At 40.6% G+C, this 23,745-nt stretch overlaps 1 protein-coding gene and 4 non-coding genes across 6 annotated transcripts in view; 1 reads left to right on the top strand and 4 right to left on the bottom strand.

The window, feature by feature from the left end:
* The window catches only part of LOC100743732, a 24,043-nt gene extending 16,907 nt beyond the window's left edge, over positions 1-7,136 (top strand). The window contains exons 3-6 of one of the 2 annotated variants that reach the window (XM_012394658.3): positions 3,585-3,980; positions 4,403-4,724; positions 5,045-5,344; positions 5,865-7,136. In XM_012394658.3, the coding sequence (XP_012250081.1) occupies positions 3,585-3,980; positions 4,403-4,724; positions 5,045-5,344; positions 5,865-6,393 (1,547 nt within the window). In that variant the 3' untranslated portion in view covers positions 6,394-7,136. Of the gene's footprint in view, positions 1-3,581; positions 3,981-4,402; positions 4,725-5,044; positions 5,345-5,864 lie in introns of both variants that reach the window. The other variant, XM_003486041.4, reaches the window with a different exon arrangement.
* Positions 7,137-12,120: 4,984 nt separating this feature from the next.
* Positions 12,121-12,215, bottom strand: TRNAY-GUA. The gene is made up of 2 exons: positions 12,179-12,215; positions 12,121-12,156 (listed from the first exon to the last, which is right to left on the bottom strand). It is a non-coding gene; the product is annotated as a tRNA-Tyr (tRNA).
* Positions 12,216-12,611: 396 nt separating this feature from the next.
* On the bottom strand, positions 12,612-12,714 carry TRNAY-GUA. The gene is made up of 2 exons: positions 12,678-12,714; positions 12,612-12,647 (listed from the first exon to the last, which is right to left on the bottom strand). It is a non-coding gene; the product is annotated as a tRNA-Tyr (tRNA).
* An 89-nt stretch (positions 12,715-12,803) lies between these two features.
* Positions 12,804-12,909, bottom strand: TRNAY-GUA. Its single transcript has 2 exons — positions 12,873-12,909; positions 12,804-12,839 (listed from the first exon to the last, which is right to left on the bottom strand). It is a non-coding gene; the product is annotated as a tRNA-Tyr (tRNA).
* An 89-nt stretch (positions 12,910-12,998) lies between these two features.
* TRNAY-GUA lies at positions 12,999-13,100 on the bottom strand. Its single transcript has 2 exons — positions 13,064-13,100; positions 12,999-13,034 (listed from the first exon to the last, which is right to left on the bottom strand). It is a non-coding gene; the product is annotated as a tRNA-Tyr (tRNA).
* Between the last annotated feature and the right edge of the window lie 10,645 nt (positions 13,101-23,745).

Consider the following 23,745-nt stretch of genomic DNA (forward strand, 5'->3'; position numbering starts at 1 on the left):
GGGAGCCGTGTCCACTGCCCCTCCTCCGCCCCCTGTGGCGCTGTTTTCCTCGTTCGGAAATAGCGGACGGTGGACGCTTTCGAAGAATCGGCGGTTTGGACGGTGGAAATCGGGCGGAATACGATTCTGGCGGTCGACAGAGACGACAGGTTGCATAAGAGATTAGAGCGTGAAAGCCTCTGGTTCTACTCGGTCCCGGATGGGTGACGTCACTGCCGTGCCCTGAAAAATACACGGGGTGGGGGGGCGCAACTTTCCCCGTTTGTCGCGGCGCTATGCGATGCCGACATGACACCAGCCCGCGGGACCAACGGGGCTCAAACGATTTAACGCGTTGGTCCTTTAGCCAAACTTTGCTTTTCGATGTATCTGTATACGGTGGTTGTTAACTTTGCATTCTTTGACAATTCTTCGGAATATTTTCAGATATTATTTTACGCGATTTTGGATGTTAAGACTTTCGATCGATTTAACCGAGTTAATCGATGCTTTACGCAGCCTCAGTTTTTGACTTTCGAAAGTATCTGTATCTCTTGTAATTTCAAATATCCACACGTTTCACCGTGTTTCACTCTTCCGTACCAATTTTTCATTTCGAAAGCTTCTGCATGTAATTTGTCTTGTGAAAGGTTTCGCAGGCGTTTAAGTTTAAATAGTTTTTAACGCTGATCTTTAGCTCTGAAAATAACTGTAGACTGCTGAAAGTAACTGCTTGGCAAAGCTTATGGCTACTTCAACGTTGGTATATTCGATTCTAAATGATTTTTCAGAGTCAGCGTTTTGTTTCGAAAATGTCTGTAACGTACCTTGCTGTTATGCTTAAAATCTTGTAGGTATTTTAACATAAATTCGATAGAAATTTATTGGTTTAAATATATGAATTTGTTTGACTTTAAACGAGTTTAAATCTAGTGTGGATCTTTTCAAACCTTTGAACGTCGATATTTCCTTCGAGCCGGTTTTTCAATCGATTTTCAGACGTGAAAGTTTATAGATGACAAGGTTTTTGAAAAGCTCGATACACGGCTTAATGTACATTCTCTTTGAAAGAATATCCACGTTACGAACGTAGGTAGATCCGCGACTTTGAAATCGGCTACGGAATAGTATTAGCTTGCGAAGGAAGTGAAAGAACGATAGATCGACGTTTGAAAGTTTATGACACCCAGAAAGAGGTCGTTATCGAGCCGTAGAACAGGATGGATCGTTGAATTTGAAGCTACTTGTAGAATTCTCGGTTTTCAAGGAGATCCAGTGATTAGGCTTCGTTGGATCTGTAACCTGCTGACTTCGTACTTTCTTCGGCTCGTTGCTTCGCGACTTGACATACAACTCTTTAAAATTCCTCAAGAATTTCACTTTCCATCACCTCTTTTTACATAGAATCTCGATCCTTGGTAATCTAATTTTATATTCAAACATTGCTCGTTCCTTTTACATTAAATCCAAGGACTGTAAAATTCGTTATTCTTAAACTCTACTTGAAATCGCTTCTTTTCAAGCGCACCAAATCCAAATCACTTTCCATCCAGCTGTTCTTGCTTCAATAATACTATTTTACACTAATGAACTTCCTACTTGGTAAAACCAATCGCCTTTCTTCATCGCGCAACTTCTAGAGAAAGATTCCACTTTCTCTCGAAAAGGTAGCCGGTTGAATTAGCATCCTTCCGATTACACGCCATTATACTTTACCGACTGACCTTTCCAAAATTAATGGGGCAATGGACTCGGAAACAACTTTTACGAGAACTATACCGAACAAAGACTCGGTCGCTATAATTGGACGTTTGTGCCTATTTGTACGAATTTTTCAACTACGATATATATATACAGGGTGGTTGGTAACTGGTGGTATAAGTGGAAAGGGGGTGATTCTATGCGAAAAAGGAAGTGGAAAATATAGAATAAAAATTTTTTCTTTTTTTTCTTTTTTTTTAAATTTTTCCATCGAGACAACGATCTACAATGAGATCCGTTATAACGAGACGCGATAAAGTGCACGCGTACCGAGCGAAAATTCAAAGTCGATTTTCTCGAAAACAAAGCCTCGAACGAATCATTTTTATTCTGTATTTTCGACTTCTTTTTTCGCGTACAATCACCCTCTTTTCTCTTGTACTACCAGTTACCAACCAGTTTGAGTCTATATAGGTCATATTATCGTAACATTGCATCATTGTTAAGAAAAAGATTTCGCCTACTAAGGGTTGATCGACCTCATGAATTCTATGCATTCAGGACATGAAAAGAACGCGAAATCGTTAATAAAACACGCTAATAAAACACGCTAATAAAACAATGTCGTTGGAAAGGCGCGAAACAGCTTTCTCCGTTCGTTGCTTTGATATAAAATTAACGCGGGGCTGAAACTGCAAATAGAGGAAAGCAACGCGTGTTTCCCCGTATATTAAAAATCAGCCGTTTCTGCTTCCACTTTCTCGAGCGGAGCGCGTTTCCGCTCGTTCGACCAAGAACCATCTCGAAACGAAAACAATGCCACACGTCGTGAATTTCCAAAGCACTCGCAGTTTCCCTTTTTAAACGAACATATAAAAGCACTCGACGCGAAAGGAGTTATATATTTCTGTTAGAAAAGAGAGTCTACAAATATAAATAGGTACGAAAGATGTATTTTATAAAACGGCATTCGCAAATGGCTTACATAAGCGAGATAAATATTGGCAAAATCGTATATTCGTAACTCTTACGTAATTTATAGTATTGATTTTCTACTTCCGCCTCTACTAAACGTAAGAAATCGAACGTTGGCGAGAATTGGTAGTAGTGTACTCTGATGGTTGCTCGGTAAAATAGGTAAAAAGAAAAAAGAAAGAAGGGAAAAAAAAGGAAATCATTGTTTATGCTAATCGCTTGCCTTTGATCCATCTGACGAAAGACGATGATTCTGTCAATTGGTAAATAAATAATCATAAGCCAACGTTGTATTGTGACGTCAATTTCACACTTTCCATAATCTCGCCGCTGATAGGTATCTTCGCTGTTACGCAATCGTACGTATATGTATGCGTCTCGAAATTTCACCGAAGAAATCCGAGTGTCGTTTAGAAGTTTTATGTAAACGTTTTTATTCCCGGCAACTTTATATTTAACTTTAAATAATTCACTAATATCGGCAAAGAAGTCATTATATTAGCAATAAATCACGTATATGAAAGATAATGTTATATCGTTATTGCATCTCTTATGAAATCTTCGCTAGTATCGATCTTCTTGACACTGGTCGTTAACTATCGATCGCTACAGTATACATGTAATCTACATCGATGAAGTGAAAATGTAAGATACCCGAAGAGGTGTGTGACGATATAGAAAATTATATATGCAGATGTGTATATATTTTACAAAAAATAATTCAAATTCTTAGAAATACACTCTTGCAGACGTATAAACTGTATTGTACTAATTTGCTGTAATAGGAATCGATCGTTGTAATTATTCTGGTACTTTCAATATCAAATCCTCGTAACTATCATTCCATCGATACGGTAAATGCGATACTTGTAAATACAAATAGAGTACACATTGCCCTAAAGACGATACGAACCACTTAATTTTAGAAGGCTCGAATCGCGTGAAGCGACAGGAGGAGAAGAAAGAAGAGAGCTTCGAAAGCGAGATCTGCAAGGACAAGGATGCGGGCGAATGGTTCAGATTGGTGGCGGGAGAGGGTGACAACTGTCGTGACGTGATTCAGTGCACCAGTTCGGGTCTTCAGGCCATCAGGTGTCCCGCGGGACTGTATTTCGATATCGATAAACAGACCTGCGACTGGAAAGACTCGGTGAACAACTGCAAACTGAAGAACAAAGAAAGAAAAGCGAAACCTCTGCTTTACACCGAGGAACCGCTCTGTCAAGATGGCTTCCTCGCTTGCGGCGACGGCTCTTGCATCGAGAGAGGTCTTTTCTGTAACGGGGAAAAGGATTGCGCTGACGGATCCGACGAGAATATTTGCGGTGAGTATGAAATAGAGAAACTTTGCTCGATCGTTTTGGCAAATTTCATAACTGGAAATTCTACTCGTTATTCGTTCTTTCGACGATCACCTCCCGAAGGTGAAAATTGGAAACTTAATGCATAGTGAAAACTACGTAAATTAGCGAGATTCGATTTTATCGACGCATCGGGGTAGCCTACTTTCGTTCGCAAAAACACTGTTCGTCTTTCTTTTTCGAAATGATTTTAAACGAAGATCAACGAGATTCAATTTTGTCGACACGTGTGAATAATTTACGTTCCTTTTGACACGAACAACGAAGACCATGACAGGGACGGATGACGAGTTTCGTTGCTGTTAATTTCGTCATCCTTCGTCGAGGCGACTTGAAATAAAGATCTTCGAGTAAAAGGGGCTATTGCGGGTTCGCGAAAATTACAGATATGGACAACGACCCGAACAGAGCGCCACCCTGTGACCCTACAGTCTGCGTTCTACCCGATTGCTTCTGTTCCGAGGACGGTACCACGATCCCCGGAGATCTACCTCCCAAGGACGTACCGCAGATGATCACTATCACGTTCGATGATGCCATCAATAACAATAATATCGGACTGTACAAAGAGATCTTCAACGGAAAACGCAAGAACCCAAACGGTTGCGAAATCAAGGCCAGCTTCTTCGTCTCGCACAAGTACACCAACTACTCGGCTGTCCAGGAAATGCACAGGAAAGGACACGAGATCGCCGTTCACTCTATCTCGTAAGCAAACACTTGTGAAAAACAAATTAATCTCTCCTTATTCTTTTCGAGTATTTTTCAACCTGGCTCGAGCGTTCAGCTTTAACCACGACTTTTCCTACGAGTTTATACTTTGGTCGTAATACACGGAACGTTCGATTCTTAACGATCTACGTACCGTTCGATCTTAAGAAGATGCACTTTCGAAATAAAATTGCGGTAAAGATAACGACGATAATATAGCACGAGACTCGGAAATTCAATTTTTTGTGGTTTAAGTTGTTTTAGCAGCCGATCCTTAAAGTCGGCGTTAATCGCGCGATGAACGTTTGTGTTTCAAGTCACAACGATGACGAACGTTTCTGGTCAGACGCGACGGTGGACGATTGGGCTAAAGAAATGGCTGGTATGAGGATCATCGCGGAGAAATTCGCTAATTTAACGGACAACAGCGTGGTCGGTGTGAGGGCTCCGTATCTCAGAGTCGGTGGAAACAATCAGTTCACGATGATGGAAGAACAAGCATTCCTTTACGATTCCACCATCACCGCGGCCTTGAACAACCCACCGCTATGGCCTTACACGATGTACTTCAGAATGCCGCACCGTTGCCATGGAAACCTTCAACACTGTCCAACGAGGTAACCTAATTTTAAAGTAGAAAAGCGAATTACTTTAATCTGATTAAAAACTTCGCGCTTCGATGATTACGCTAATACAATTCTGTCGCAAGCTGGTATTAGTAGTGGCTCGAGGTAATTGATCCAATTACCTGCTATATGCATCTTGTACCAAGAACGCTTGTAGCTTAAACATATCGATATATATTGACGTGTTTAATATCGAATAACGTTTAATTTAATATATATATTGCTGTCAGTGAATGCCACATCCCACAACGAATTCCATTAAAAGTAGCAACCTATCTATTTCCGTCTATCTACATGCCCGATTAACCTAATCTTTGGTACGTTCTATACTAATAGCGAGAGCGGATTCGCAGCATGAAAATATCAAAATATTTTGTGCAAGAAGCGTCACCTTTTATGTGAAACGTATCACTTCGAACGAAGCAGCTACGTCTTCGCCTGAAATGCCAGGGATAGTAGCGGCTCGATTCAATCCCTCCATCGTCTATCGAGCATCGACTTTTTTGCGTAGGTCGCACGCAGTCTGGGAGATGGTGATGAACGAGTTGGACCGCCGCGAAGACCCACAGAACGACGAATACCTTCCCGGTTGCGCCATGGTAGACTCGTGCAGCAACATCCTAACCGGCGACCAATTCTACAATTTCCTAAACCACAACTTTGACCGACATTACGAACAAAATCGCGCTCCCTTGGGCCTCTATTTCCACGCAGCCTGGCTGAAGAACAATCCCGAATTCTTGGACGCGTTCCTTTATTGGATCGACGAGATCCTGTCCAACCACAACGACGTTTACTTCGTGACGATGACCCAAGTGATCCAGTGGATCCAGAATCCTCGCACGATAACAGAATCGAAGAGTTTCGAGCCGTGGAAGGAGAAGTGTATCGTGGACGGGCCTCCCGCTTGTTGGGTTCCCCACACCTGCAAACTCACTTCGAAAGAGGTTCCTGGAGAGACCATCAACCTTCAGACCTGCGTACGTTGCCCGAATAACTATCCATGGGTGAACGATCCGACCGGTGACGGGTTCTTCTAAGGCCACAGTGTCGCGTTCCTCCTTCTCGTCTAAGTCAAACCCTCTGATTCTCCTCTTGCCTGTCGTTTTGGGCGTTCACCTTTGATCTTTCTTCGATCCCTCTCATTCTCGTCCTGCCATTGGTCGATTATCCTTCACGAGTTTCACGGTGGACGTGGGGTCGTCGGCGACGTTTTCGATCGGGGAACACGGTCGGGTGGGCTTTCACGAAGATTACTTCCGTTACGAGATACAGGGTAGTTGTATAAAATTTTTAACGGAGCCTTTTGCTAGACTGTTTTTAGAGGAACAGTTATTAACAGAGGATGTAACAGAAAGGGGCTCGAAGACGTGATTGTCGATAAAGATGAGAATCGAGCTCTCCCGATCGGTTCGTCGACGAAAACCGTCCATCAATCACGTCACCAACGATCTGTGATAATTTTCATGCGGCTCGAGATTCAGCGACCAGGACGACGAACGCAACGACGAACGCGACAACGAACGCGACGACGAACGCGACGACGAACGCGACGACGAACGACGATACAGCGATCTATTCTTTTTCTCTATTTTCTCTCCCATTTCTCTCCCATTTCTCTCCCATTTCTCTCCCAAACCCACGACGATTTCACCCTGGCCTCCACGAAACCTGACCTGGAGAGAAACGACGCGATCGTAACGCGAACACGACGTAAAAAAGGAAAAGTAAAATAAAACAAGGATTATTATCATCGTGTGTAATATATGAACGCGTGTCTCAGCCTGTCCCTGAAAAAAAGACGGATCCCTGACACATGGACGGAGGACACGACGGATTTAGCTGGGAGGTCGGGCTGCGGTTGTCCTGTTGGCCCCAGGAAAAATGAAAATAAAAATCGATGATCCCTCAGCGACCGCCAGAACTCCCTGTCACAAAATGGCGGACACCCTTATTTTTAAAGGGTTAGCCAAACTTTTATATATATATATATAAATAACTATATATATATATAAATATAAAATATCGTGTATGTATATTTTTTAAAGCTAAGTAATAATTATCAATTTTACGTTCTCGATGGAATCTTTAATAAAAGAGAAACCGGCGGAATACGAGAGTCTCTCATTCACATTTCCCATCCCCTTTCAATAGGAATTTCTCGAGGAAAGTGGAACGGGTTCGAAGACACGGTATCGCGACACGAGTTTACAAAGTTCGAAGACCTTTCGTCGTTCTTCTCTGGGTCGATGACCCGATTTTCCAACTACAGTTTCTATTCATTAACATCGGAGTTATCGGCGAGTAAATTATAAAATCTGTCGTAAAAATTGAAACGAAATATATAAAGAAAGAAACGCATAGTTTGGGAAAAATTTAGCTACAAATTTTTTAAAAGATTATAAACATCTGGCGAAATGCATCGCCGTAAACCTATAAAATGTCTACCTATACATTGGTACAAATTGATAATTTCAGCGTTAATGATCGATAACCAAACTCGTTATTTGGCTAATGGAAGGCTTGTCAAAGTTACGAACGTTTATGTTCTAGCTTTCAGCATTGAATTGCCTTTAGACCATAAAATGATACTAAAGAAGTTATAAGAAGATATTTATTACGCCAATCTCTCTTTTCATCTCTCTTTCGTTTAATCTCTCTCTCGAATCGAATCCGAAGGTACCTTCTTCTAATAAAAACCACTCGATGAAGCTTCCACTTTGATTGATCGTAAATTTTTATATCGATCTTTTAAAATCTCTACGAGTCTTACGTTCGACGTGTCGAGCCATTCGAACTGCAATAATAAAACACGCCTACCTCGAATCGAGGAGAAAATCCCCGGTTTCGAATCGGGCGAAATCCAGGCGAAATACGAGGGTGGTTAAGATCAAGGCCGGTCTGGCAAATTCGCCGGGTTAATTACGAAATCGAGCAAGCCCGTTCTTCGTTATTGAAAATTGGAACGGCGCGTACGTGGTCCGCATCGAAGAGGAGAGGTGACAGGCTTAAACGTTCTGGCCGAGAAAACGACGACTGCATTCTTCTGGCTTGTAGGTCGAACGCGAGAAAGGACCTTTCCAGCTTGCTAGCGCCGCGAAATTCTCTTCGCTCGTAGTCTAACGCCCATAATGGCCGCTCAAGGTCTGCCGCTTGGAACCATTTATTGTTAGCGACGATTGTTAAGTTTATTACTACCTGGAAAATTGAGACGAATCTCTGATTCATTGGTTAAAATACTCCAAGAAATTTTACTTTCTTCAATTACTCGATTAGGTCCGTGCATGTCAAATATCGTTTTACATAATAAAATTCTAATTGCATTTACTTGAATTTAATCGATACGTTCCACGTAACTCGACGTACTTTTTCAGAGATTATCTTGTTTCGCTATTCGACACTTGTAAGAGCTATCAATTCAAAGTCTTCAACGACTTCAAAGTCTTGGAACGAAACTGTTTTAATTTCTTCATTCGCGAGCCCCTTTAAAACAACGTACGCGTTAAAAAATTACTCGGGCGATGTAGGAGACGTTTTTACACTTCTCTAAATTCTAACTTTACGTTTTCATCTCTATGGTACTTTTCCGAAATTTAAGCTCACGTAAGAAAATCTCACGAATACTCTAATTATACATTAATATATTTTAGTTTATTTAGTTAGTTATAAATCTCCTTCACCGAATATACTGTTTTATAGTAAATTTCTTCTTCTTCGATATACTCGATAGTTAACGATGGGATAAAATTGAACGAGTGATATCGGCGCAGCAAATTCAAACTTCAAAGGAGCCTCGTTTCACACGCATCGACTTAATCGTTACAAGGCGCGTGATCGTAATTTCGAATCAGTGTTCCAGGTGAAGATGTACTTTTACGGTTGCAAAGCATGAAACTCGAACGCAATCGTCGTGGATCGTAAAAGCAAAACGGCTGTTAATCACACAGTAGCAAGGAAGCCAGTTGTGCAACGACGATGAACGGAAATTACAGTGATTAACGAATAGCTCGTTCGCTTGATCGATTGCTATAAGTCATCGTAAAACGATGGGAAAGATAAAGATGTATATTTGCACGATTATTGAACATAAAGCGAAAGAATTTCGTTATTTTCCAGTTTGGAAAAGGAGGAGACGCTACACGATGCGCGAGAGAGAAAATCGCACTGTAGCCTCGTGAAATACCAACAGGCCGACGATCGCTGAGTCGAGGCGACGCGTTTGCATTCCGATTCAGCCTTTCTTTCGTCGTTGATTCTACGTCGTTTCCATTCCGAAACCAATGCAGCTGATCGTTTCGTTACGTTTGGTCATATTTTGGTTCAGGAAAACGAATCCTTCGACCATCGAGGATGTTCCATTCTTTTCCGGTAGAACGTTTGCGTAGAATTTTGAAGGTTTACAAGTTCTAAAGATTTAAAGAACTAGAAATTTCAGAGTCGCGAAATGGAAGATAGCTATAATAGGATCGATAACGCGCCAGAGATTATCGACGATTGCGAGGACGTAATGCAGAATCGTTTAATTAGTTTCCAGCGTATCGAGGGAGTCGTTTGCACCCACATTCTGCGGGGGCAATCAGCGGATGTCGCAATTAAATTCCGGTATCTCGGTCGTATAAATCTATGGAAGATGTGCTTATTTTAGCGTTTGGTTAATCTCTGATTTTAAAACCTATCCTCGAAACATCGTAGATGTTATATACGATTTAATATGCACGACTTTATAATTTGGAAGCAAAGTTATAGCTAAAGTGGAACCATAGTGCAAGTGCAGTTTACTTTCGTTATATCTGATGCATAGTTCATAGTCGCGTATCTTTGCTTCTTGGAATAAATAAATTCCTCGTTTACGTCGCTTCTTCTTTCAACTTCTCGTATAGGTATAACGACGTCTCTCTCGAGAAACTTTATATTCTATCCAATCAGACGCATTTATTATTTTTATTCGCAGCGCTTTCCATCGTAACTCAAGGGTATTTTCAAAGTGCGCGATCCACGAGCGAACGTTGGATCGTCGGTGGAGCGTTTCCTCCTTCATTGACTCCGGGAACAAGCCTCTTTCGATGGAATGCACACGAGCCAAAGTGATAAACACCGTTTAAGAATCGCCACGAGTTTGCCGGTAGTCGGTCTGAAAATCTCGCGTGTAAGCGAAAGTAGAGAAAGCTGTGTATCTCGATGCCGTGGCAAGGCCGTCCCTCTGGCTTGGACTCCTTCGATATGGAGGATGCCGGCCGTATCATGCAGGAATCTCGTTAGCATTCTTCCGTGCTGTTCTCGAAGACACGTACGATTGAAAACATAAATAGAAACGTGCAAATAGAGCTGTATGAAATTGTGCAAGATCACGCACAGGTAAAAGCTTTTTTCACGGTGTATTCGACAAAGCGACACGCCAGGATAAGAACGTCAGACGTTTGTTTTAGGGAAATGGAAACAGAGACATCGAAGGGCATGAACTTGGGAAGTAGAACGAACCAGGAATAGGTATGCGTAAAGCGTCCGCTTTAAGAAAGCAGCAGCATGAATATTTAAAGAGTCCTATGAAAGTGAAAAGTTCGAAGCTAGTTTCTTAAGAGAGACAGGATCCCAAAGATTCTCGAGTTTAACTTTGTCATCAAAGTAGACGATCTCCTTGACATTTCAATTTTGACCCGATTTCTCCATCGATTCACCACGATATCTTATCTGATCGATACGCGACGCTCGTATTCACGGGCACAATGACGTTTGTTCGCTTGACCTTGAAATATCGCGTTTTACGTCATTAATCTCGGTAACTCCGATAAAGATCGAGAGTCGTTCATCGACGACCTAAGCAAACTTCTCCAATGATTAATATAATAATTAATTTTCTTCGAAAGGCGAATCGTCCAACTGGAGGCGCCACAGGTTTCGACTCGCCATTTGAAAGTCAACGACAGCGATATCAGAAATTCCACGTCACAGACTTTTGACTGTCGTTGGTACGGCGCGCCTTCGAAGAAATGATACTCGGTGAAATTGACTTCTATTAGGTCAGTGGGCGATGGAAGTCGAATACCGACGCTCGATTATTTGTCTCGATTTTTTCTCTTCTCGTAAGCCACGCAACGTTAATTGAAATTCTTCTTCTGCGGGTGAAAGAGGTGGTGTGCGATGTCGATCGGAGGCGATTGAATTTTCTCAGCGGCACGACGTTTCACTCGCTGTTATTTGTTATGATCGCTACACGATCTTAATCCTGTACGAAGTTACACGTTTCGAGGAGATTTAGGAAAAGTGTGTTACGCCTGATTTGTGAGATCTGAAATTTGATCTTCGATTTCACTATCCGCTTGTATACTGCTTGAGAGAATTAGATGAATGTAATTAACGAGATAAAAAATACATTATCTACGTATATTTTTTTATCTGTTGGCCGAAGAAACATTTATAATTATGAAATTGAAGATTGCCAATGATGTTGAAATGAAGACACCAATCTCTGAGCTAGGTCAGTTTTAGTTCATGCAAATGTAATCATAACATTATAATCTATATGTTTAAAAAATGCAATTATTCGTCTAAATATAGGAGATATTTACAAACGAAGAATCGACTCGTCTTCTCTAATCTACGAGTTAAGAAAGACGGTCTGTGAAGATCTCTTTGTTGGTGAGCTTTTTTCGAGCGAAACAAATGAAATAAACATTTCTTAAAAGTATGAAAAACAATTTTATAACGCTATTCAGGAAGTTGTAACAATTAATAAGAAAATGTGTGTTTAAAAATATAAAAATATATATTCCTTCGAGCCGGATTCGAACCAGCGACCTATGGATATCTCTGAATATACATTAACCGCTACAGTCCACCGCTCTACCAACTGAGCTATCGAAGGGATGTGCTGAAACGTGCTTAAATAATGCTATTAATAGTTACGTATTATATATCAATAATTTTAATTAATTTATCTGTAAAATATAACGTTAAAAATTATATAATAACGTCATTTATTACATAATAATACATATATTTCAAAAAACATCAAAATCGTAACGTTTTCCAACAGAATAACATTCGATTAAATTGACTCGACAAAATAATCGTTCCTTTGAGCCACATTTGAAATAACAATCTATGGACATCCGTTTTTAACTATTCCACTTACACTCAGATCAACTACAGTTCACCGTTCTATACTAAACGAGTTATTGCAATGGGTTATAACCATTTCTACCCTTCTGAGATTCAGAAACTTATCTTACATTTTTTAAATAATATTTTGCAAAAATATTCCTTCGAGCCGGATTTGAACCAGCGACCTATGGATGTCTCTCTCTTTCTTTTTATCGCGAACCAACTACAGTCCACCGCTCTACCAACTGAGCTATCGAAGGGACTGTGTGTACCTTTACATTTCCCGTTCATGTTGCGACCAAATTGCTCGAATTGTTTGATCGAAGAAGCTTTGTTTTACAAAAAATATTCCTTCGAGCCGGATTCGAACCAGCGACCTATGGATGTCTCTCTCTTTTCACCACATTAGTCGAACCAACTACAGTCCACCGCTCTACCAACTGAGCTATCGAAGGGGTTGTATGTACATTTACATTTCCCGTTCATGTTCCGAACAAATTGCTCGAATCGTTTGGTGGAAGAAACTTCATTCTACAAAAAATATTCCTTCGAGCCGGATTCGAACCAGCGACCTATGGATATCTCTCTTCTTCTGGAACGCTTCGACAACTACAGTCCACCGCTCTACCAACTGAGCTATCGAAGGCCTGCAATCATCAGCTTCTCCATGATACATGACCATTATTCAAACCATTTGCTACCGAAGCGTCAAAGAGAAAGGAACTTCTGAGAGCGTTCGACAAGGTAAAAACCTCTTCGAGCCGGATTTGACCTATGGATGTCTTTTCCAAGATACGAGATCGAATCGTTGCATACTGTTCTATGCTAATACGGTTTATTTTCATTCGAAGATCACACAGAAAGAGCGTGATAGATTCATCTTTGTCGATTTTCTCAATATCATCTGTTTTTAATGATATGCTTTTAACATGCGTTTAAAAAATAGTATGTTCGCACGAGACAGTCGAAAAGCAAAGTAACTGGTTAGTTTTCAATAACTTGTCCAATGATATAATTTATCTAAATGTCCAAAACAGTTTGTAAAAGGCCCAAGGGATAACAAGAGATAATCGAATCTCTTGTAAGTTAAATCGATCGACTTTATTTCTTTTTAATTTTACGATATCATTACACATGCCCGGTTCTTAAGAATCAGATAACTTCTAATAAGATCATCCGAAATCCTTCCATTCATCCAATTCGCGAAACCAAAGAATTACCAAAATTTCTCATATCGATTTTCACGATCAACAAGTGACGAAAAATCGCGATCAAGTCACTCGACGGATCGCATTATTCACCGTGGTTGTTGAATATCACGGCGCACGATCGGCACAGCGGGCGGAAATCGGCCGCAGGCCCGTTAACGTCGTTTCTTCGACGCGTTCCGGTGCAGGACGCGTTTAATGAAACTGCGACGACGTAACGCATAATAATAAATCGTGTATTTCGTTACCGGCGTTACGATATCGTTACGGCTGGCCGAACAAAAATTCCCTCCGTTCGATGCGATTCCCTTCGTCCCGCGGTTTGACGACAAATAAATCGCTCGAAACGGCGGCGATCAACGGCTAGGGGAAAATTCACTCAATGGAAAGTGATTACGCAGATCGACGTTTTCCCCATCTAGAAAACCTGCCTCTCGATTCAGCCGATACTCAATCACGTATATACGTGGATCGTACGTGTGTTTCCATCGTTGACAGCTACGACGATAGCAAACGTTACCATCGTGGTTTCCACTCTACCCGATCGTTTGCGATCATTGTCCCGTCACGGTTGAGTTATTGAATAGGTTTGGAATTGGGAATTCGTAGTGTTTCTATGACAAGTTAATAAATTTCGTGGTACATGAAAATGCGCGACTGGAATTTATGTATTTTGAAATTTAACGCGCCAATGGACTGCTCGGATTTGTCAAACCTGCACAATTCGTAGTTTTCTGAAAATTTGGAAAATGCCTGTTGTGAGATATCGCGCATATCGGTACCTGTTAACCAGCGTACATAATTTAACTAGTTTTTAACGGCTCTGTTTCTACGCGTCCTGTTTTTAAACAAACGACAGTTGTGTTTCAGCACAGCGCTAGTGAAATTACAAATTGTTTTACACCACACGCACAGAATGGACAGTTTACTGTTGCGCATGTTCGAATACTTTCGTGCGCCAGTGTAGTCGCGTACAGATCAATTGAACTCTACTTAACGCTATGTCGTTTTCTTTAAGCATAGACGCGTTCACGACGAACGACCTACGTGTTTTTTCACGCGAACTCGATAAAAGTAGTTGGCATCGAGTTTGCCTTCTGACATGAGGTGAACGAGTTTCACGAGAAGGGAACAGAGGAACCTTCGGTCCAAAATCGTCCGCGGGAACGTCGAAAGTCGTCGACCCCGAGGGAGGGAGCTCATCGTGCGTAAAATCGGAACTGATCCGTGAAACGAAAAATCCTCTGACCCATTTTCAAGTATCGTTCGCTTGAATCGACCGCTCGAATTCACGTTGCATTGTCCTCGAGGTATGCACCACGCCTCTTTGAAACGCGCACGCGCATTCCTCTGCCTCTCTTTGCAACTGCAAGTTCGTCAAACTGAAATAAATGCGATTTAAATAAATAATGGAGTTAAGTTACATATCCACTTGTACATCTTAATGAAATCAATTCATCGTACATTGTACTTATCAAAAGTATTCGATCTTCACAAGGTGATTGTTAATCTTAGAACGAGTAGTTGCAGGTTTCGGAGGTCTGACTGTACCTTTTTCGATGTTCGAACGAGTCGAATCCCTCGCAAGCAAGCGATTAATCGAATCACGAAAGTCACTGCCACTTCATCGGGTCGTTATAAGGGAAATTCTACAGAATTCTACTCAATAATCATATGAATTTTATTTCACTGTTCGTCCTTATAATTATTCGCGAACGATAGTCGAGAAAGATGAGAAATTTCTAGTAAGTTAATACTTTTGCGAACCACTGTACTTATTTGAATCATGTTGGTTAACTTAAATCCTTCGTCGATCGTTTGATCGATTCTCGATGATGTTTCCGGTACGAAAGTTTCTGGTCGTCCTTAAACGTGGGCAACCTCGAAGATCGCGTGATCGATCGAATAAGGTCTCGTCCTCGAGATACCTTCACTGTCAGGATCATGGGGACGCGAAAAGAGGGACAAGGCGGCCAGTTGTCTGATTCTAAGCGTCTTTTTGTTTGTCGGTGCATTTCGCTCCCGATGTCGGCGTAATCACGGTGAAAGGAATGGAAGCTGTCGCAGGAAGTGGTGTAATTGCGTTTCTATAGGCGCGATAGAGTATCTCAACTATGCGATACCATAAACGAAACGTTGACCAAGAAGACGTAAACGAAAGGCGAGATATGGAATGACGTTATGACGGTAAAAGCGGCAAATTTACTAAATTTATATACTCACTGATCGACGTAGGTATACATTTACCTAAGATTCTAGCAAAAGGAGCGATCAGATAATTTAAATAAACTTTGTAGAGTCGTTGACGCGTGCGAATTCTCTCTTTGCGTCTATATTTTTATAAACGACTACCTCGAAATTAATCTTTATTATAATATCGTACCAAGGACAGACTGCCCATTTGAAGGGACTTTAGGAATTTAATTAATGAACTAAAAATAGAAGGCCGGTGATTTCGGTAATCTCCCGGAAATATTTAAGCCTTAGTCCGCCTCTTCATCGTATCAATAACGTGTCGATAATTTGTAATATTAAACCTATAACATTTAATACGAGTGTTGCTTCCGTTTGTCCAATTGGTGCGATGGAACCGTCGATAATTATCGATCCTCTAATTAATTGTTCGTTTGCTTGCGATGGACGTACGTGGAAACTACGTTAGCAAAATTGGAATTCTTGGCATTGAGATGTATTTTTGTACGTTCATATTTGTTAATTCGATACGTAGGTATTCTTCGATTCTAGAGAGAAAAGAAAGGGAAATGATTTCTTGATTCTACGTTCGAAGAAGTAGCAGAAAGATCGAGAGTGTCACTTTCAACTTTCAACTCTTCTCCGTAATAGCCCGTCCTTTCCGTGGCGAGTATCTTTTTATATTCTTTCCTCCTGCACGCTGTCGAAGATGTAACGGGATACCCACGTGCGTTGCGACACTATCGCGTCATTATCCGTAGAGGAATCTCAGTCCCTACACGAAACGCATAATTTTCTAATTCCAAAAAATTGGATAACCGATCGGAAGGTGGGTTGTGTAATTTCGAGAATCGTTTATTGGCGTGAAAGTTTTTAAATGAAAGTGCTGGCGAATTAACCCGCCGTATCTTGCCTTTTCTATTATATTATCATTTATATGCTATTTATGTAATTAATATATAATGCCAATAAAGATTGAGATATAAAATAAGAAAAAGGATTGTGAGATTGTTGAAGGAATAATCTCGTTATCGGGAGACCGCGTGACTCGGATTTATTATCACTTTCACTGGGTGCACGAAGTATAACCTCGTTGATAGCGAAGAAGACAAGGCGGAGGAGGCACGCGCACGCCAAAAATTATCGCACGTATGTACGTAATTATAGCAGATTAATTATGCGACCTCGGACGAAGCTTTCACTGAAAACTGACTGGTTTCGTGTGTGTTTTTTTCCTTGTCTTTCAATATATCGATTCTTTCTACTTAAAACGTGCTTGGCGTTCTTTCTGTATTTTGAAGATTGTATTTGAAAAGCCTTGAACTTTAGAATCAAATCATCTGAATTGCAGACGCAGACGTGGAATCTTCGATCGAATGTTGAGTCGAGTCGAGACGAGACGAGACCGTCTAAAAATTTCTTCTCCGAATATATCGACCTGTCGAAACTGTCAGAATATTTCTTGCATCGCTGCGAGAACAACGTTCACTCGTCGATATTATTTACAAATCGTATAGCCCGAAGCAAATAGAGGAAAGACAAATAAAAGGATACTTTAACTCGTTGCAAGACGTAAGTACTTACGTATCTCCTGTACGGCCGTTTATCACGGTATTCGGTTTGCAAAAAATCGTTTAAACGCGGATAAACAAGATACGCGTCGGTGCAGCAAACTTTTGCACAGAATCTTTTAACACACAAAAATATAGGGCAGTTCTTTATCTTATGAACTTGACGTTACAGTTCTCATAATTTACGATTTTACGTCGAACGATAGGATGTGTCCTAATACTTACGAATGGAAGCTTACAAGCGTATTACAGGCGAATGGTTCTAAAAATAGATTAAATCGACTGATTTCTATTCGTTCTCAATTTCACCGTCGCACACATTTCCGATTAAAAAATGACCTTATGAACGAGTCGATCACCCTCTCCCTTCTCGAAGAAGCTCTACTCTACATTGAAAAAGTAATGTTCCGCACGGAAAGCGATTTATCATCGGTTTGCCTGCAAAATCCGAAAGAGCAGCACAGCTCGCGAGATCGCGGTGTTTACGAGAATCCTTGTGACTGGCCAGTGGGGGAAGTGTGTAACGGAACACGTTGCAAAACCGTGGTCGTTCCATAATGCGGGGTCATTCTCATGTTTAATGCACGCGAGTGGATCCGTAGACGGATAATGCTGCGACGACGCGCGTATCCAGCCACCTCGGTTTTGGATTACGTGACGTTTGACAGCGAAAGTTAACCGTGGTTGGCCCCAGGCTGCAGTGCAACACGAAAACGTTCGTTTCTCGACCTCTCCGCGGGATGAACCAGCCGGATGAATCGGGAATATTAAACGACCACCGTTCCTGCCTTCGGCAGATGCTCTTGCAATCTTGAATCGCTTTATTTCCTACATTTATCGCAGAGTTTACGTATCGTTGATATTAATTTAATGATCAATTAACGTTAGAACCGTCGATTCGTGCATTTAAACATATACATATATCGAATGTTTCAGGACCGAACGATTGCTCAAGTTAAATGGAAAACCGACTTTACATTTTTGGCTACCTTTTCTTTACCTTGAAGACGAACAGCGTAATCGAATGTTCCCATTTGGATGCCCCACCCTGTACAACCAGCATTGCGTAACGTCGATGACGCTGCAGGTTAACAGTATGCTAATTTTGAAAGATTACGTTTCTACAAATAAGAACCGATTATCGACTGTGATTTCATTATACCTTGATAACTTTCTTCTACGCGACTCAACGATCTTATGCGTTTCAGCCATAACGAAACGAATACAACTTGATTTAAACAGGCGAATGAATAAATACACGTAAAGATCAGTCGGCTTATAAACTTCATCGTTACGAGCATGCTCTGAATAACGTTGTATCGTTGTAATCGTTACTGCTCCATAGAATAGAACGAGATAGTTGTATCGAGAGAGAGAGAGAGAGAGAGACAGAGACAGAGACAGGGGGGCGTAATTGGCTTGGATACAAAGCAATATCCGAGAGAGAGTTTCGCTATTACTGTTTGAAATGCAAATAAACTTTGTCGATAGTAAGAGAGAGAAAGAGAGAGATAAAGAGATTTTTTGACTGCTAATCGATAATTGCGAATATGTATAAAGGTAAAAGTTTGCGTCGAGTTTCGTTCTCTGTTTGAACACACAAAGCGAGGCTCGTTTTCGAGAGGAACCAGCGGCTGTTCGTTGCGTTGAAATTTGCAATCATTATCCTTTCGGGTTTATTTAAAGGAGAGTCGAGTCGAGGCTTGCATCGATCCACGCGTTATGTCTCCATTGCCGTCGACCTTCCTCCCTCGGATACATACGATTTCAATTTTTGGAATAAATAATCAAGGTGATGACGACCTTGCACAATCGCATCGCACACTAAAGCGCGTACCTTGAGCTCGATTACATTCGAATCAATGCCATCGATAATTTTATAGAAAAAAACGATAAAAACGATGAAATAGGAAAACGTTCTATTGTTCCTTCTGTCGAGTACATTTACAAAAATTGGCTGTCTAATATGAGCGATAGATAGAACCTTCTTGCATATAATAATTTATCAACTAGTAATAGGTATGCGCGTGGAATGCGAAAATTTTGCAAGTAGACGTAGCATAGAGGAGAGCATTAACGAAGAGGCCAAGAACAATGACACAAGGAAATGACAAAAACACAAGACGCAAATAAAAAAGTTCCATCTGCAATTTATTGGTACATGTAGTTTAAACGAGAGAAATAATCGCGAAATACTCTTCCAAAGCAGATTGAGGAACCGTGATGCGTAAATTGGCATAAACGAAATCGGCTCGTAAAATTGTCAGTGGATGATCATCTCGAAAAGAATCTGTAAGGTCCGGTGGAAGCTGTTTTTGGCGTTTAAAGTCGTTTGTCAAGGGCAAGGTCGACTTTCCTGGGTTCAGTCTACGCGAGCACGATCGTTGCGAGACAAATGGGCGTGTGCACGTGGTTCTGCAACGATCTCTCGATGCTCGCTCTGGACGATCGCGATCGTGGTCCGCGGACGAGCCGAGTGAAAGTGACAAGAACAAGGTCGTTCGCGTTACAAAATCGAGAATTTCTCGAAAACGGCTCGGCGCCGACGAGGAAAAACACGTTACGCAAGCATCGCGGAATGAAAACCGCTAATACGGTAAAGTGCTCGTTATTGAAACGATCCGGTTGTTAGAGACTACGCGCCCGATTAGCTACAATTAACAGAGAAAGTAACGACAAACAAACGCGTATCACGTCTGTTGTTTGTACCTTCGATGTGTCGTTGCAAGTTGACATCGACACAGGGGCGATTTTACGAAGATCAGAAAAGTGTAACCTTTTTAAATCTATTGGGTTGTCCGAAAAGTGTCTCTCATTTTATGAGGAAGTAATAGACTCACAACGTTTTCTGTTTTATATTATTTCGTCGAATTGCGTACGATCCATTTTGTTCCGTTGAGATAAACACCGCGACATTTCACAGACTTGGTGTCACGTTTGTACGAAGGTGCATTATTGTAAAACACACGTTTGCGAAAGAAAGATACTTTATTTAAGATGGTATATTTAATTTAATTTAACTTGTATTTAACTAATATTACGATTACCGACAGACAAGCTATAAAATTCGTAGCAGGGAAATTATGAAATACTTGATTTCGCTCGTACGATTAACGTTCGCTGAGAACGCGCTGAATATTAAAATCGCGTCGAAGAAAACGAGCAGAGTCCTTTTACCTACGAAAGGTTCGAAATTCCTTTAATTACGAAACGATTCGGATGATGCTACTAGGTTCTAGAGCGTGTCATTGAGTTTCTCCCGGATTTCCACGTGACATCGCACAACATTTCTTGGCGAAAGCGTGGAAAACAAATATACATAGAGTATGTACTTTCGTGCAATGTGCTGCTTCTATTACACCATGACCGTGATTCAACCAACTTTGCATAATTATACGTTTATCCATCGTGCGGAATTATCTGAACAGCTAATCGACACAGGATCGGAATATCGGTTGGAGAATTCGAAATCGACGCGAGATTATATCGAGGTAAGGGAAATGTTTGGGGTAGGGGTGCGAATAGAGTCACGAGGCGAACATCCTCGAGTTAAACGACTTTGACGAAGGGTCGTTAGTCGAACATGAGCTCTCGCCCTGACTGCACGTTGGAAACCCAAATTGGCACGCGATCGCCTCGATCGATACGCAAAATTTCGTGCTTCGTTAATATCCACTGAAATCTAATTAGTTTCAGTTTACCTTAATAAATAGATAGCGTTTAATCGTAACGAATTACCTTGGCAAATTATATTTTAATTTTATTCAAACGTAAAAGCTGAGAGTAATAATTTAAACATTTCATTCGACGGTTTTTCAGGGATGAAAGCTTCTATTTGCTTTAAAACGTTCAATCCGTTTGAACGTAAGAGAATGCACGCGTATGACGTGTCTGAGTAAAATAGTATGCGTTTGGTGTCGTGTAACGTGTGAATAATATGCTTACCGCGGAGAAAGGTGCAAGAGCAATGTGAAACCTCCGGTGAGGGTTTCCGGGATGTCTTCGATTATGGCCGTGATTCGATATTCGACAATCTGTGGACGATATTCGAAAGATATTCGACTAGAGCATCGTTTCGTCCAAAATAATACGATAAGTATACCGTCGTTTCTTTCTAGTCGTCTTATTATTCCTAAGGAGTTGGAAGAAACTTGTGGTTTTATTCTGCACGTAATCGTAATAACCGTTTCTGGGGTTTAACGGGTCGCGTTTCAATTGAAAATTGAAACTTAATAAAGACGAGTTAACATCACAAAAAAATAGATAAAGGAAAAAGAATCCTTAAATAGAAAAATTATTCCGTCTAAGAGATCGATAATCTAAGTGCCAAGATCAATTCGATCGACAAACTCGATTAAACGATATTAAACATTTAAAAAATATCCAGGATTAACCATGACGATTTCATCTTCGTTTCTTAACCTTTAAATCGCAGAATATTTTAAAATCTTGTTCAAATATCGTATAAAAAACAATGTCGACGAAAAGCAGTTTCTCTTCGTAAATCGTCCCAGCTAGTCGTCAGACATTTTTTAATAGACAAAAACTAACATTTCGAGGAACGAGAAAACGTCATCGCAAATGTTCCATTAGGGAATACCAAACTAGTGATCGCATACAGCGATGAACGAAAATAAATATTTTTTTGTCAAATCTCATATAAAGTTGGGAAATATATAATTTTTTTTGTTCAATTATTTATGGAGTGAGATTATCGAGATTAAAATTTAAATATATCGTAAATCATTATCATCGATCGGTTATTTTCTTGCATATCGTGATCATTCCTCGAACTTTTCGAATCGTCCGATACTTTTATTCGTCGCTGTATAAAGCCAACCGGAAATACAACAGAATTTTAAGTAGATTACGTGAGCGATAGGCCAGACACTAACAGTTAGTTCCTCGAAATGATTTGTTTTGTACCACTAGCGTCGAAACGACTGTGATCGTTGGAATCGTGATAAATTAATCGAAATGAACGTCATGTCGACGAATAATACCGGCAAAACAGGAACACATCGTGCGAGGACTCGTGAAATTGTTCGTTTTCGAGTGACCGTGACTTTAAAAGTACTTTTCCTTTGTCTTGGCTCGCGACACGTTTTATGGAAATCCAGCGTGCTACACGTGCCTCGAATTAAACATTCTCGTCGCCCGAAGCGAAAACAAAATGGTCGTAGAACTCTGTTTCTATCGAGCAATATGTATCGAGCCTATTTTACAAAGAAAAGGTATTCTAGTTGGAAACGTGACGTCGCGCGAAACACGACTATCGGCGTCACGTCGATCTCGATCGTGCTATCGAAGCATGGAATTCTTCGAACTCGACAAAGGCTCGAGATATCGCGATATGCGCTGGTAAAAATGTTACGCGATTTATTAACGCATACTGGTTTAGATTCTGCATTATTGTAGGATATGCCACATTGAAAAACATGAATTAAAAAACCTTATATTTAGGTGACTTGTGTAAGTTTGTAAGGATTTACAAAATACGTATATGTACAAATTAGTGACAAACCATATTATGATATAAATATTGAGATATGTATAATTTTGTGTGCTAGACTAGACTAGTCGCGTAGTAGTATGGAATTACGTGTGTGCGTCTCGAAAAACAGATGAATGCAACTGTTCCGTTAGCGGTGTGGTATGGAAGATGGTGAGACAAAGAGAGTGCTGAGCAGCAAATCATTTATTAAATAAATCTAAAACTTTTTTAACATAAATTCTAAGTGTAATCTTAGCGTTCCTTTACTTTTATTTCAACGATTAAGATCCACGATTCTCGAAAATAAACTTACATAATTATTTATACAAATTCTTGGTATAATATAGCAGACATAAAAGTTTCAGAGTACGGTTCGTCGATTTGCCTCTCAGTTTCGAATATCATCGTCGCAATTAAATGCTATGACTTTTCTATCGGCTTAGAGAAACTTACTTCGTTTGATTTGTAGCTCAGAAATTGATTACTCGGAAAATAAAAGAGGCTTTTAAATTCTTAATCGATATACGAATTAGATATCAGATGTTAAATTTTAATTCCATTTAAACAATAAATTCATTTCGTTGTAATAGATATATTTTACGATACGTAGCTACGATAATATGCAATAGAGAATAACCGACAGAGGTTTCTTTGGCGCGATTCTTACGTTAGAACAGACTAGGAGAGATCGTTTCTTCATGTTCACGGTGATTCTATGAAAGGCAATCGAAAGAGAAATTCTGCTCGGGCGAGCACACGCGTCGACTGACCTGTTCGTAGATCAGAAGGAAGGTGGTTTACCTTGCAGGAACAGCCTTCCGTTAT

The sequence above is a fragment of the Bombus impatiens genome, unplaced genomic scaffold (assembly GCF_000188095.3).
Source record: "Bombus impatiens unplaced genomic scaffold, BIMP_2.2 scf_0096, whole genome shotgun sequence".
In the NCBI taxonomy this organism is placed as follows: domain Eukaryota; kingdom Metazoa; phylum Arthropoda; class Insecta; order Hymenoptera; family Apidae; genus Bombus; species Bombus impatiens.